Genomic DNA, 16,498 nt, shown 5'->3' on the forward strand with positions numbered 1-16,498 from the left:
TAGCAGGAAAACCTTTCTGCCTTCTTAGTTTCTCCTCAGTACTTTACTCCCATTGTTTGGACCCATGCTGTCCAGTACAGGGTCCATCAGCCATGTGCAGCCGGAGGGCACTTGCAGTGCAGCCAGTCTACCCCGAAGTGTGCTACAGTTACAGAAATATGTACCAGATTTCAAAGACTTGGTATGAAACAAAGAATGTAAAATATGTTCTTACAATGTTTTATATTGATTACATGTTAAAATGATAGCATTTTGGATATTGTTTCAGGTTTCCACAGTACCACCCATATGTTAGGACCATCATATATTCATTTTAACAGCTAAGATTATTACAGTGAAATGGAAAAAGACTATCTTTGAGTTTGGAGAAATCCTTTCACAGGGATTATGCTCATCCCTCCCAGGAAGGGCACACTGAACGTGTTCATTTCTCCAACAAAAATATAGTAACCTGTTCAGTGTTTCTGCCCAGAAAAGCTGACTTTAGAGATTCAGCATCCAAGGTTTTTACTGGGGACTGTTCACATAGGCACTCTCTGCCTTGAATATACCAAAATTCTAGACTCACAGAAGGAAAGCAGTTGTTAAATTTGGCATAAATGATATTAACACAAACTCTGCTGCTGCTGCTGCTAAGTCACTTCAGTCGTGTCCGACTCTGTATGACCCCATAGATGGAAGCCCACCAGGCTCCCCCGTCCCTGGGATTCTCCAGGCAAGAACACTGGAGTGGGTTGCCATTTCCTTCTCCAATGTGTGAAAGTGAAAAGTGAAAGTGAAGTCGCTCAGTCGTGTCTGACCCTTAGCGACCCCATGGACCGCAGCCTACCAGGCTCCTCCATCCATGGGATTTTCCAGGCAAGAGTACTGGAGTGGCTTGCCATTGCCTTCTCCAACACAAACTCTAGGCACCATGAACTACCCTTGTCAGTTAGGGAATGGAGGAAAGCCAAGTTTCCAGATGTCAGCTAAGGGCCACCCTTGCACACAGACCCTTCTAAGGGTAGCAGCCTTGGTCCTGCTGTATTAACTTTCTGCACAAATACATTAGGTTAAATAAACTATCATCAGTGGCTTCCCTGATGGCTCAGAGGTAAATAATGCAGCTGCTAATGCAGGAGCCACAGGTTCCATCCCTGGGTCAGGAAGATTTCCCTGGAGAAGGAAATGGCAACCCACTCCAGTGTTCTTGCCTAGGAGATCACCTGGACAGAGGAGCCTGGCTGCCTGTAGTCCATAGGATCACAGAAGAATCAGATATGACTTAAAGACTAAACAAGACTCAGTAGAATTAATTCCACCTGTTTCTTTTTAAAGACTAATATGGCTTCTTGTTCTCATTCTTGACTCACGTTATATTTATTTTGGGTAGCAGTTGTCTAAATCTTATATGTAAAGTTCTTCTCTAATGTGTTTTAGTTATTTTCTCTGTAAAACTAATGATTTCTCTTTAATACAGATCTAATAAGTAAACAGGTGACAAACCTCCTTCAAGTGATATCTTTATACTAATCATTAAAGTTCAGACTAATTGAAGGCTACAATAGGCTTAACTCCATATCCCAAATGTAGCTTTATTACCCAAGAACAAAAAGAAAACACCCCTCCAGAAAAATGTGTGTGATCAAAATAAAGAATTTTGTGAACTTTTATAAAACAAAAGTTTCAATTTAAAAATGTCCACTTGATGAGCACATTTGAGAGCTTCCGTATACTTTCCACATGCTTGTCATTAATTCACATTTTAACTCTCTTTTGTTCTTCTCCAAACTGTTCAATCACTAAGTTGTATCTGAGCTTTTGCTGCCCCATGGACTGCAGCACGCCAGGCTTCCCTGTCCTCACCATCTCCTGGAGTTTGCTCAAACTTATGTCCATTGAGTCAGTGATACCATCCAACCATCTCATCCTCTGTTGCCTCCTTTTCCTCCTGCCCTCTTATCTTTCCCAGCATCAAGGGTCTTTTCCAATGAATCAGCTCTTCGCATCAGATGGCCAACGTATTGGAGCTTCAGCATCAGTCCTTTCAATGAATATTCAGGATTGATTTCTTTTAGAATTGACTGGTTTGATTTCCTTGTATTAACTCTAAACTGTTAATGATTTTGTAATTACTATGAATCCATCCATGAAAATATTTCCCAGGAGATTTATATAAATGCATTAATTCTGCATAAGAGGTTCATTTTCTATCTGTTCATTGATTGTAGACTGCAGATGTGACTAAAATAGTACAACTTGGCCAAAATGCATAATACAGAATAGCAACCAGGATATGTTTGACTTCTTCCCAAGCACTGAGTACCAATATATACCTTACTCTTTAAGGAAGGGAATGGTTTTAGGAACATAATTTCCAGGACTAAAACTGTGAAAGCAGCAGAAGATATTTTTGTTAGAATAAATCCATAATGTGATTTTCAGTGACATATTGCCCTACAGGTCCCCTGCAGGCTTAGTTGAAGGACAGATCCAGCTCTCAGCATCATTGCCACATCTCATCAGAAGTAGAGGGAAGCTAAAATGGCAACCCCCTCCCCTCTCCTGCACCATGACCCAGTAGTGAGTAAAGGAGAAAGTCCTCAGGCTGTAAGCAGAGAGCAGTCCATAACTCGCAGTGTTTTTGCTGTTATCTTTGTCCTTTATTTATGTGATTCAGCCATTTTATATAGTTTAGAGTTGAAGCATATCATTAGCAACCCATGTCAATAACTTTCATTCTCATTATGAGCAGTTATGCTTGTCCACTGAAAATCCACAGAGCTTAATACATGCGTGATTTTAAATATAACTCGAGTTTCTACAAAGCGAAAGTTGACAATATCATTGCTTGTGCTGCCTTCTAATTGCTTTAAATGATGTGGAGAGCAGTTATAAAGAACTCTATGATTAAAAAAAAAGGGTACTTTCCACTCACTATTCAATCAGTAAGAAACACTGAGCAAGAAACCTTTTGCCACTTTGGAAGCTGTGAAGAGCCATCAAGGTACTGTCACATAGTGTTCTGTTGATAAACTAGAAGAACTAATAATAGTTTGACTCAGAAAACCGGAGTACAATGCTGTTTATAACTTCACTAACCTTGTCTTGAAAACAGCTTCCTTGTATTCCCACTTGTGAACTGGATAAAATAGGTAAAATAAGAGCTCAGCATGTAATATGAGCTAGTATGTAATAGAATTGTAGTATGATAATTAAACAACAGAAAACTCCAGTTTTTAGAAATGAGGAATTTAAAAATACTATATATTTTTTATGACATCTGTTATATTTTAAAGTACACACATTTGTGTGATACAGTTTTATGACATATATGACACAACAAAAGTGGGTACCCCTGCTAATTTTGTACTTGACCAAAATACCACGATACATCTTCATTGGCTTTTCTGTCCATCTAACAGCTTATTTCTGTATCTAATACTTATTGTCCTTATGATAAGCTTTGAGACCATTAAGGATTTTTAAAGAATTATACCAAATATGAAATTCAGTGGCATATATTCTATATGTCTACTGTTTAAAAACTTTTTTTTTTTAATTCCAAAGAGTGCTTTTTCATTTTGTCTGGGTTGCTTTCACCTTTCAGCTTCTGTGCATTATATTGCTGCAGTGAACAGCAAGTATCTATTTGAGTCTCTGCCTTCAGTTCTTAAGAATATATACCTAGAAGTGGAATTGCTGGAGCTTATAGTAATCTATATAAATTTTTGAGAACTGTTTACCATTTGCCATACTATTTACCACAGCAGCTGCACCATTTTACATTCCTACCAGCAAAGCACAAGGGTTCAGTGTCTCCTTGTCTTCACTGATATTTTCTTTCACATTTTGAAAAAAATGTTTTGTGTACTAGTTTCATAAGACCTGTGTCAAATGTGGTTGACCCCTGAGTAACAGGAGTTTGAGCTGTGCAGGTCCAATTACACATGACTTTTTCCAGTAGTAAATACTGCAGTAGTACACGTTCCATAATTGATTCAGAGGGGCCGCCTATGGGACTTGAACATCTGCACATTTTGGTGTTGGCCACGGGTCCTAGAACCAATGCCCCACAGATACCGAGGGATGACCATATATTCATATTGTTATTACACTAAAAGCAATCTTTTGGTGCCCAACCTTGGTAAAAGTTTACATGAGTCAGCATCAGAGAATACGGGCCTTTGTCTTATTGTTTGTGTAGTACAGAGTATATTCACAGAAAAGCCTTTGAGATAGGATATTGACTTTATAAGAGCATATGTAAAATAAATCAGGATGTTATAATCTGTATGCGTTCTCTTCTTAGTAACAAAGTTCTCTTTTTTTTCTACAGCTCCCTGTACAGGCAATACCTTCTTTTGCCATAGCAACATGTGCATCAATAATTCTTTAGTCTGTAACGGGATTCAAAACTGTGCATACCCTTGGGATGAAAATCATTGTAAAGGTGAGTCTGCTGGTGAAGGCCAACACTTAGAAGTGTGTCCATTGCCTTTCACTAAGAAAAAAATCTTTTTCTACAACTGCACTTGGCATAACTGCTTTGGCAGAATGAAGACATGTAAAATGTTCTCCTTAATGAATCACAGACCTCTGGGATGTGGTAAAACTGAACATTATTCTCAACAAAAGCAATTTTTATAGACTATATTTTTTACCTAAAAGTTGTCCATAAGTTAGTCATGGTCGTTTATATTGTAAAGATACCTTATTGTCATAATAATGTAGATTGTAACCTAGAGTATTCTTAGTTTTAAAATTAAATGGAAATACTATTTAGTAAAATTCAACTGATAGATTCAGTCTTACAGTGTAAAACAGACTCCTTTTAAGGACTGCATTTTTTATTCCATAGATTTCCTATGCTATATTTCAGTGTATACTCCCTGAAAGGGAAATATGCCTTGTGGTAATGCTGGTTATCAAATCACTGTTCAGTACTACAGTTTAACTCCCTTTTATTCTCCCAAGGGTTCAGTAAATAACTATGGAAAGTTAATGTATGATATTGCTGTCGTCAGTGCTTGAGAGGAAGTATTTTCAGGTAACCATTCAAAAACAGTGGACCATGGTTGTAAACATATCTGAGTGGGTCAGTGAAATCATTTTTGTTCTCCTTGCTTATGGCCATCAGTAGGAATACTACGGGTTAACTCAAATCTACCATAGAGCAGAAAGCTAAACTTGATAGAACAAGAGTATTTTGTTTTGACATTTTCTATATTCATGTATTACTTTGATTTGCAAAGTGTATATGCTTACATGTTATTGTTGTTGTTTAGTTGTGTCTGATTCTTTGCAACCCTATGGACTGTAGCCCACCAGGCTCCTCTGTCCATGGGATTCTCCAGGCAAGAACACTGGAGTGGGTTGCCATTTCCTTCTCCAGGGGGTCTTCCTGACCCAGAGATCAAACCTGCGTCTCCTGCATTGGCAGGCGGATTGTGAACCACTGAGCCACCAGGGAAGCCCATATACCCACAAACCTTCTGAGTAAAGAACCAAGTCCTTTTACTTTTTTTGTAGTCTGTCTAGCTGCCTTATGATTGGTTAGTTTAGCCGGAAGTCACACTAGTTTTATTTTGTTTAAAAATTTTAAATTGCATTTTCTGTGTTGTATTTGACCCAGGTGTTCTGCTTTACCTAAAAATATTTTACCAATTTGTGACAGGAGTCATGAATGAATTTTCAAAGTCTCATTTTTTTCTTTCTGCAGAAAAGAAAAAAGCAGGTCTGTTTGAACAAATCACTAAAACTCACGGAACAATTATTGGCATTACATCGGGGATTGTCTTGGTCCTTCTCATTATTTCTATTTTAGTACAAGTGAAACAGCCTCGAAAAAAGGTCATGGCTTGCAAAACTGCTTTTAATAAAACTGGGTTTCAGGAAGTATTTGATCCTCCTCATTATGAACTGTTTTCACTGAGAGACAAAGAGATGTCTGCCGACCTGGCCGACCTGTCGGAGGAACTGGACAGCTACCAGAAGACGCGGCGCTCCTCGACGGCCTCGCGGTGCATCCACGACCATCACTGTGGGTCGCAGGCACCCAGCATCAAACAGAGCAGGACCAACCTCAGTTCCATGGAACTTCCTTTCCGAAATGATTTTGCACAACCACAGCCAATGAAAACATTTAATAGCACCTTCAAAAAGAGTAGCTATACTTTCAAGCAGGCACATGAGTGCCCTGAACAGGCCCTAGAAGACAGAGTAATGGAGGAGATTCCCTGTGAAATTTATGTGAGGGGGCGAGAAGATTCTGCACAAGCATCCATATCCATTGATTTTTAATCTTCTGCTGAAGGTGACATTAATTATTAAGTATGTATGTATGCAGCCTACAGAGCATCCATATTGTTTTCAACAGCCAACCCTTTTCTCCTGTCAGAACTAGAAAAGACCTTCATTTCCCATTAATGTAATGGTGAAGTTTTTATTATCTCAGGCAGTCTATATGTTAACCCAACCAAGAAACTTAGTCCATGCAGTAGAAAACAAAAAGAAAGCATCTATTGCTCAGTGTCCTACAGACAGAGCACCAGTTACACAGCAGCTGGAGAGGGGAGTGGTGGTGCGTGCCGGCTCAGCTGCCTGCCGTGTCAGCAGCAGGAAGACGGTTCTTGACTGACACAGCTCTGTCAAAATTTGGGTCCCACAACAAGTTTAAACATAAGAGTTTTCTTCTCATTCCTTTTACTCTTTCTTTTCTCTGAATTTAATTTGTTTTAGAAGCCAATAATATTGCAATTTCAGTTTCTTATGTAAATGGTTAATGTTTCACATGTATTTCAGTATAGGCATTTGTTTCTAGAATTTGTCAAAATATAACTAGTTGCTGTGGTAAGTGCCAGTTAAGACACAGAATTATGTTTCATCCATCTGTTTCTTGAGTAATTTCCATACTGCTGTCTTTTAATTACTGGATCCTTAACCTTTATTTTCTGTGATATGGTTTAGCACCTTTAAGTCATATTTTGTTTTGGTTATATTATACTAGAAAGTTTCATAGTCCTGGGATGTATGCACCATTGCCAGTTACGACTAAAAACTTAATTAAAATTTTTTGAAATTTCCCAGGTTTTATCACATTCAGTGATAGCCCATTTTTTCCTGTGAGTAAAAAGTCATTTAATTTGTTTTGGGGGCGGCCTATCATTATATTTATTTCCAGTGTTACTCATTACTAGATCTGTGTTTCCTATTTTTATAAAAAGGTTATTTCACTCCTTTTGTATTGGTTTGTCCTATAGCATATGGTAACCAAGGTTGTATGAGAGTTAAAGGAAAATGCCTAAGAAACTGTATAAGCCTTTAGATTGCTTCTTACTTGGGACAATACATTTTTCTAGTTCTTACCAAGAATAACTATTTCCACTTTTTTTTAAACTGCACTTTGACCTTATTTTTCTTATGGTATATAAACAATAATTTATAAACATGATATAAAAAAATCATTGTTTTTTTTAGACTTTTGATATTATTTGATACTGTACAAACTTTATTAAATCAAGGTTGAAGACCTCCACGACAAGTTTCTTTTCAGTGTTCACAGTAGCGGCTTTGTATACAAATATGCTGTGATGGAACTGTACACTATAATTTATTGTAAAAATCTTGATAATATGTACATAAGCTTTTGTTTCCTTTTGTTATTGCATTTAGTTTATGATAAATTTTTCACTGGTATCTATTGATCTAAATCACTACACAAATCTGATAATTAAAATATACATTGTTACATGATTCTTCAATCATATTATTTATGGCACTGAGATTTAGGATCTTAAGACATATGTGGAAAGGAATCCATTTATTGAATTATGACTAATACAGGCATGACATTTAAAAGATAAATTCTCATGTTTGATATTTTTTGTAGTTAAATTTTCCATGAAATGAGAAATTAAAGTTTCACTGGATTTCGTTGACTTTTTAAAAATATCACATCTTTACATTTTCTCAGATTAATGAAAACTGTGACCTTAAATATAATATATATATATAAAAACTCCTTCAAAATGCTTATTATATCACATTTTTTAATAAGTATATACTATCCAGAAGGTAGGAAAACTTACACATAGTCTTGTCTTAAGTTTTTTAAAACTCAGTATAATTTCCAATTTTAAAAATACAACTTGGGAAGGTAAAAAGACTTAATGAATGTAGTATTCAGTAAACTAATGAACCAGAGCCAGATTAGATAGCTAAATTCTTTCAGTAGTTATGTTGAATAGGCATTTTAGTAGATAACATGCCAGACAACATTTAATAAATCCTTAATATAATAACTGTGATCTCATTCTTAGTGAAAGGGAAGTTATCATATTTCCTATGTAAAATTATATTCATTAAGAAAACAAATGCATCTTTAACATCTATAGTAGTAAATAATACAATATGCTTAACTAGCACTTGTAAATGTATTTTTATTTTTGAAATTTGTGTCCTGCTCTCTTAAAAGAGGCCTACAAAATACAAAACCGTTAAGGAAGACATTTAACATTAAAACAACACAGAAGTACATGGTTTCAGGCCACTAAGCAAGTAAAGCTTGGACAAAAAACTGTTTCTAAATTTTCCTGCTTCTAAAACAATTGAAATCTTTTTGTTTTTCATAGTAGAAAATTCAAACTTACCTGCAAGAGGCTAGTTTTCTCTTAAACTAAAGAAAGGCGGGTCTTAATATTGAATGACATTTCCTTGTAATATAAAGAAAATGAAAAATACACAGAGAGGCCTTAGTGGTAAATACTAACCCAGTGACGGCACATCTCTGTGGCCTAGGGACACTGGTTTCTCATCAGTTTACCTGCAGGGAGAGAAATAAAGAACCAGAGGGTCAGTAACTCTGCCAACCTGAGACTGCCATCTGTGAGTCATTGAGCTGTGGGTGGTATTAGATCGCATTTATTTCTCAAACATTTGGCAGTATACAATATGAAAAGAAGAGAATGGAACTAATCAATTTTAGGCATTATTACCAGAATAATGCTAATTGCTGTATATATAATCTTTCATCTTTGACATCAGTGAAAAAACTTTGCAGATTCTTTACTAATGTGAAAGCCATAAATTTTAGTAATTTAAGAAAAAGTTTAGCCATCTTGTGGAAGTTATTACACCCTTGACAGAGAATATGGTGCCCAGTGTTAAACACAGAACAAAAAAGGTGAATCTGGAGGAGTGTGTGCAGCTCAGGAGCAGCTGTAGGTTCACCTGTGCAGAGCTGTCATCTGTTAGGCTGTTGATCCCAGGGTGTCAACCCCCAAGTGCCCTCAGATTGCAGGAACCCTACTAATCCCAGCATCTAAAGTATGTAGGAATAAAGTGTCATGTACCTTTTGTAAGGGGAAACATTTGACAAAAAGCAAAGGATTTTTCCACGTTTCCAATCACAAAAGAGATCAGAAACACTCCTTCTGGACTTGTTAACAGCTTGTGTCAGTGTCTTTGTCACGTTTCATATGATTAGGCATTAAAACAACCTCCTAAATGCCTGAACATTTTTATAGTGGTGCTGTTATCTGGTGAGGTTGCTTCCTTGTTTCAGGAGTGTGTCAGCTGATGAACAGGATAGGAAAAGCCTAGTTGTGATCATAGGAGTAGTTCTCAATCCAAGGAAAGTATGCTTTCTTACAAAATGGTGTTCATATTCAGAAGGAATCTTGAGATATGGGTTTTTTTAAGATTCAAGAAAGATTATCTGCTCCAGTGTTATTGATGAGAATACTGAAGCCCAGAGAAAAGAAGGTAGTTCCCCATGTCTCAGAGTTCGATCAGCACCCTTCCCTTGCTCTCTGCTGTCTCCCTGCTTTTGCTTGCTGTATGTTTTAAAAGCCGCTCCAAACAGCAGCCCAGATGTTTCTTGTAAGCTTGTCAGTTATTCTGGTTTAAAATGTAATTCTACATTTTTTTCAAAGCATTATATTTTACTTTTTTTTTCTGTAATACTTTGTTATTCTGCAGTTTTGTTTCCATGATTTCTTGGCACCTGCAAATTCTGGAAGACAATTACTCTTAATTCTTAATAAACAATGTTTGTTAACAATTTATAACCTTGACATTAGACAGAAAGAGCTTTCACTGGTTTGCTTTTGTGATCTTTTCTGAATCTAAAGAAAACAGTGTATAATCTAGAAATTAAAACACGTGTGTGTGAGCTATTTGTTGAGTTTGGAGAATGATTTGAGTTGTGAGCTAAATAATATGACAGGTTGATGTTGGATATCTTTTTTTAGCTTTCTGCAAAATCAGTTGTCCATGTTTTATATACCTCTACTAATAACAAACTCATAATTCTGAATTTGCTTTTTTAAAACCAACTTTTCCTTATATTTCTGTGATTGACTTAATGACTACAAAAGCCCAAGAAACTAATGACTAGGGTGCATGTTTAGTATATGCTGTCTTGAGTCTATTCTTTTGAGGCAATGATTTTTCTTTAACTTCCAGACAGTATAAGACTTCTTATATGGATTAATATATTATTAACTTATTACTGGATTTGATACTTCACAGTAAAGAATTTGATCCTTAAACTGAAAATAAAACTTGTACTTTGATTCTTTACTTGCTTCAATTTCCAAAATCTCTAAAAGTGGCAAAGAATCCTAATTTCCTTCCCAGGAAAAGTTGGCATTTCCTATCCAGTCACGTCCAAACTAATCATAGTTATGATAAAAAATAAAATAATTACGTTTTCAAGTGAATCTTCAAGGGAAGAACTAAAAAGGACAAATTTAGTCTTAGCTTGCCTGCAGGATCCAGGCTGCTGCCTCCAGTCACTGAAGTGACCATGAGGTCTTTCATAGTACAGTGGGCTGTCAGAACACGCTGTCTGTTGAGGTGCAGGATGCACTGATCATGGCCACAGCTTAGTGAGGATGGGGGTGTAGGTCTCATGAAAGGTGCACCCTGAGGAGAAAGCAAAGGAAGGCAAAAACTCTTGAGTTGTGCAGTGACATAGATCAAGGAGCCAAAGAAGAAGAAAAGAAGGGTAGTTATCACTGCAAATAGTTACAGAGCAATTTTAGTGTTATTTAGGATCAAGAAACAGCTTTTATCTAAAAGTTGTCTCACCCTCCAAGCTTTGTCATACTCTGTAACGTCTGGTGCCTGCAGGTCACTGAGCTGATACATTCCTTATTGAAATATTTGGAGTATCTCCTATTTGCTAGAAGGAATTTCCATCAAAAATCTAGGTATTGAACCGTGCTTCTCAAATCTTGTTCAGTGCTTCCATTGATGACTTCATCTAGGATTTGCATTAAGCAGTGTTTTGGAGAAGCACTCACAAATTTTGAACCCAAAGATAGTTTTGTCAGTCTGTCATGTGTAATGCTTCCAAAGACAATTTAGCTCCGAAAATGTGCACAAGTACTTGCTGCAGCTAACTCAAATATACGGCCCTGCCTTTCACAGTCACTGTCTGAAAGCAACCTTGTGTTCTCAGTTTGTTTGTTTTTTCTTGTCTTAACTTTCTATCCTTTTTTTTTTTTAATTGGAGGCAAATTACCTTACATTAATATATTGGTTGGTTTTGCCATACATTGACACGAATCCGCCCCGAGTGTACATGTGTTCCCTTTCTTGATCCCCCGTCCCACCTCTCTCTTCCCCTCAATCAGTTTTTAATATTAAAAGAAAAAGCCTTGTGATAGGAGACCTCTGAGGTGGCTCCCATCCGTGCCTCCCAGTATTCACAATCCTGTCCCCTGTCTGTGAATGTGAGCTGGATCCAGTGACCTGCTTCTAATGAATAGAAGATGGCAAAAGTGGCATGTCTCTTCCAAGATTAGCTGACGGACTTCGTCTTCTGTCTTGCTTGCCCACTATTTCTGTCATGCTTTCCTGCTCTGGTGGAAGCCAGTTGCCATGTTCTGAGATGCTCTGTGGAGAGGTCCCTGTGACAGGAAACCGGGGTTTCCTGGCAACAGCAGAGTCCCCCATTCTAACCACGTGCAAAGACCTGAATCCTGCCAGCAACATGTGATGGGTCAGGAAGGGGATCCTCCCCTCACTAAAGCCTTGAGATGACCACAGACACCTTGATTATGGATTGTGTGGGACCTTGATCCACACCCAAATTACTCAAGATAAAATATATTTTGTCTTGTATTAAGCTGCTAAACTTAGAGGTAATTTGTTATGCAGCCACAGAAAATACGAAGCTGGAAAAGACAGTGACATTTACCAGTTTTCACTCCTGGGGTAAAAGTATTGATGAAAGCTAGCATGATGTTTTATGTTTGTGGAAGAATTGTCAGTGCAGTGGGCACATCTTAAACCTGGCATCATGGAATGAGGAGAGCTGGTCTTCCTCTTGCATGAGTACAAGTCAGCCATTTTAGCCTCCCAACCAACAATAAAAACACTTAGATCCATTCCATCTCAAGGATGGCAGAAGATACTGCAATTTGATTCTGCATTTGAAATTAAAATTACATTAAACCCTAACTCTTGAATATTGTCCCTTTTAAATCACTCATCAAGTCTCCTTTGAGTAAGGTGAATCTATCTTGAATAAAGGATAAAATTCTATTCAAAGTCTATGTAGTAGTCCCGTAATTTAATCAAAATCTTTCATATTTCCAATCATATTAACACTCAGTTTCCTAGACTGCAGAGTTAGTATCATTAGCCCACTTGCAAATGTGATCTTTGGGGAAAACTAAGAAAAGCAGTGGAGCCCCACCTTTGAAATAAAGTGAGGGGACTGCACTAAGAAATAACAAATCTTTCATGTCCAGAGCCACCCTACACCCAAATTGAGAAATGTAACCAGAACATTTCCATACAGAGATTTTCTGTTGTGATGAAAAATAAACTGATTTCCTGGAAGAGAATAGTCTTTTTCTTTTCTTTTTTTTTTTTTTTTTTTTGCACTCTTGCCAAAATGATCGAAAGACCAGACCAACTCCACAGTTTTTTCTTTCTGAAATTGTTTTCACATCTGGCTGACAGCCAGCCACAGCTACCTGCTACAAAGATAAAATTGTATCTTTTATTGTATCTGTGTATAAATATTTCCTTTGAATTGGAAGTTGCTATTGCTGATTTGGTTTTGCCCAGTGGGTAGAATTATGTCCTAAATCCTTTTCTAATGTGAATGCGTCAGACCTTAGCCTCCAGAAATAGGGCAGTACCTGTTGCTTTGGAAGCTTGACGTTTTACCCTAATCTCTGCAAGAGAGGCACCAAATGAATCTGGTCTTCCCATCTGCCATTTTTAATTGCTAGATGGCAAACAGTGACTATGCTGCTTGAAGTTTTATGGCTTTTTCTCAGGGTTGGGAAAAGGGCCTGCCTTTCTGCTAGGAGCCTGTGGTTTGAAGTAAGCTAGCACACACACGCTGTCCAAAAATTCTCCTCTTCTGCTATAGCTCCCTCCTTTCATGAGGATACAGTGTTTAGTTTTATCTTCCCATTACCCACAAATGCTCACAGATTTTTTAAGGAAATACTACAACACCAAACCAGGTTCTCTGAAGAAACTCCCAAAGTTTGTTCATGAAAATGAGGGAACTTCTCTGATTGGTGCAGATCAGTGCTAGGCTGAGAGGTGTACAGAGCGACTGCCTTTATCAAAAGCCATGTCTCAAAGGATATGCCAGGGAATGCTTCTGTTTAATATTTTACAAATATATAAATAGATATTTTATATATTTACATATATGTAAATATATATATAGTTTGTCATGCAACATATATCATGTGTCAGCCATGTCACACAACATGTGGGATCCTAGTTCCCTGACCAGGGATTGAACCCACACCTCCTACATTGGAAGCACAGAGTCCCAACCACTGGACCTCCAATAACGTCACAATACTTCTGTTTCAGACTGACACTTTCACCTCTCCACCCTAGGAAAACAGCTCGTTTCTCTTCCTCTCATCAGATAAGCAAAGAAAGTGATTGCACACTTTTTAACTACAGGCGTACATAAACCTACAATTCTAGAGTATTGATTTGTTGGACCGTAATCTACACACTGAGCTGCATTTGGCAGCATGCCAGTTGTGTAAAGTTGGAATTTAATGGCAATTCAGTAGCAGCCCCAGAATTTTGTACAATACCACTGTCGAATACTAATGTAACAGTAGCAAGAAAACAAGTAGAGAAACAGCTTCTTTCTCAAGTTACCTTTTTTTCTCTTTCTTGGATATGGAGAAACTGAAAGCAATTAACTATTTCATGGAAACTTCATCTCATAAAGAAGCTTCAGTCAAAAGCAAACCATGGTCATTGTTGCTGTGTTCATGGAACTTTACCAATCAACCAAAGGTAAGTTCATTTTGACACTTTAAAACATTAATTTTACTGCCTACTTTTGAAGTTTTTTCCTGAAGAAGTTATCAAGCAATTTTACCTTCTGAAAATATAGATGTCAGAAGTATTGTGAATGACATCACCTTGTGATCACATTTCTGGTTCTCAAGAATTTTAAAATGGAGTTCCATTTCCTTTTAACTAGAAAGAAGAGTGATAAAATCTAATTTTGAAAAAATGACCTTTCTTATCCTGAGGAATGGGATTTCTCAAACTCAATACTGTTTTTTTTTTAATTTATTTATTTAAATTGGAGGCTAATTACAATATTGTAGTGGGTTTTGCCGTGCATTGATATGATAGTTAATTTCTTTTTTTTTTTTTCTGTTTTAACAAGCCTTCCAGGTGATTCTTTTTAAAAAAAAAAAAAAACAATTTTAGGAATCTTTACTTAAAAACAACATTATCTTAAAATTGAGTAACTTTGGTTTTACGAGCAGCAAGCAAAGCGCAGAAGCAAAAATGCATTACAGGAGCATTAAGTTCTACATTAGGTCACAGCGTCTAATCTGAAATCACACCCATAATATCATTTTTCAGGATATCTGGGAAATAGTTATTTCCCAGGATGTCTGAACCATAGCTACTCTATTTTGACTTTTAATCGTAAAAAAAAAAAATTTTTTAATAGCCAAAGCAGATTTCACCATTAATGACGTCAGTGTTTTTCTAGGTATGAGAAGATGCAAGAACTGGAACTCATAAAACCTTTTTCTGAAAAGATCTAACTATCTGAAGGCCTGTTCTGCCAGTTTTTTTTGTTGTTTTTTTTTTCCAGAGCACAGAGTGCCTCATTCCTGATTTTCACCCTGAACTTCTTTCAGGGGGTGTTGAAGGTCAGCAGCTTGCAATGGTCATGATGTAATCTTTGTAGAGGCAGCTGGCAAGTACCAACTTCCAGTCAGCAGGGTCCCTTCATAGCCACATATCTGACCATGTGATACCATTTCATGGCCATTGTGTCCCACGGTGCTGGGAATGCTCATTCCCAGGTCTAGGGAAGTGATGGGCCACTCAGTGTGCTAAAATTGGACCAGGCCTTGCAAGTAGCAAAAGTCTGTGGACCACTGTTTTACTAGCCTCCTGGTCCAGGAAAATATTTCCTCCTGTTGCTTTTTCCCATACCCAGAGTCACATTATTACAATTATTGATCTCATATGGAACTGTCAGTTCAGCATTATATCACAGGCTCAGTGAAACAAGTGACATAAAAAATAATATAGCCATAGCTAGCAGTTATTAGTAAAATAAGAATTATAAGTCAAGAACTTTCATTAGATAAAGCCTGGTATACCCCAAGTCACCTGACTTCATTCGTTAAATGATTATAGTCTGGTGTTAATCTCCTGGTTGTACATTATGGAGCATCCGACCTTTATCTGAAGATTGGTTACTGAGATAAGCCTTAGAAACTAACCTAGAGTGTCCTTTTTAATAACTTAATTAAATCTTTTAGCAGTATCACGTAACAAGGAACTGTCTCAGCAGTGAGTCTTAGTAAACACTAGACATTAACAAAACTAGAAATTTAATTTAACAATTTACAAAACTTAATATTCTGTGATTTTTCATTATGGAGGCCCTGTAGCCAGGGAGGCTTTAACCCATCAAATAAAAAATGAGGTTTGTCAGGGAGCTGGGAAAAGCCAAGCAGCCATCTTGGATTTCCCATAGCCCTGACTCTGATTTCCAGCTATTGTGTTTACTTTTCCAATTTAGAAGCAGACTGTGGCCATGGCTTAAGGACATTAGGATGGCACAAGTCTAACAGAGTTTTTGTATAAGCAGAATGAGCTTTTACATGTCTACAAACCTGACAATTGGATTAATTTCTAAAACTAGCATAGGATCAGGCCTATGGTAGAAAAGCATTTGATTTATATGCAGAGGGCTAAGAAGTCAAGAAAACATTACAAATGATCATACGAATCAGGTCCAGCATCTTGGGCAAGCTGTCTACCTCTGATGTCGTCGTCTTCTCATCCTGGTGTAGTGTAGTTTCTTCTGAAAAAGGTCCTTCCATCCAGGTTGGAGACAGTCCTTTAAATTAAGTCCTTTTTTTTTTTTTTTCAGTCCTGGTTGCAGGTCACGAGGCATCTGATCTTCATCCAAAGATAGATCACTGAGATAAGCTTCAGAAACAAACTTAGGGTGTTCTTTAAGAATTCAATT

The 16,498-nt window shown here is 37.2% G+C and overlaps 1 protein-coding gene and 1 long non-coding RNA gene across 2 annotated transcripts in view; both read left to right on the forward strand.

Annotated features, from left to right (window-relative positions):
* Positions 1-7,662, forward strand: part of NETO2 (neuropilin and tolloid like 2) — a 68,977-nt gene extending 61,315 nt beyond the window's left edge. Inside the window, exons 8-9 of the mRNA XM_055411126.2 lie at positions 4,319-4,432; positions 5,702-7,662. Coding sequence (XP_055267101.1) covers positions 4,319-4,432; positions 5,702-6,282 — 695 coding nt within the window. The 3' untranslated portion in view covers positions 6,283-7,662. The remainder of the gene's footprint in view (positions 1-4,318; positions 4,433-5,701) is intronic.
* A 6,275-nt stretch (positions 7,663-13,937) lies between these two features.
* Positions 13,938-16,498, forward strand: part of LOC148774421 (uncharacterized) — a 30,435-nt gene continuing 27,874 nt past the window's right edge. The window contains exon 1 of the long non-coding RNA XR_016035927.1: positions 13,938-14,280. This is a non-coding gene — a long non-coding RNA (uncharacterized LOC148774421). The remainder of the gene's footprint in view (positions 14,281-16,498) is intronic.

Source organism: Moschus berezovskii, chromosome 22 (genome assembly GCF_049115385.1).
Source record: "Moschus berezovskii isolate FMDL1 chromosome 22, NW_MosBer_1.0, whole genome shotgun sequence".
Classification (NCBI taxonomy): domain Eukaryota; kingdom Metazoa; phylum Chordata; class Mammalia; order Artiodactyla; family Moschidae; genus Moschus; species Moschus berezovskii.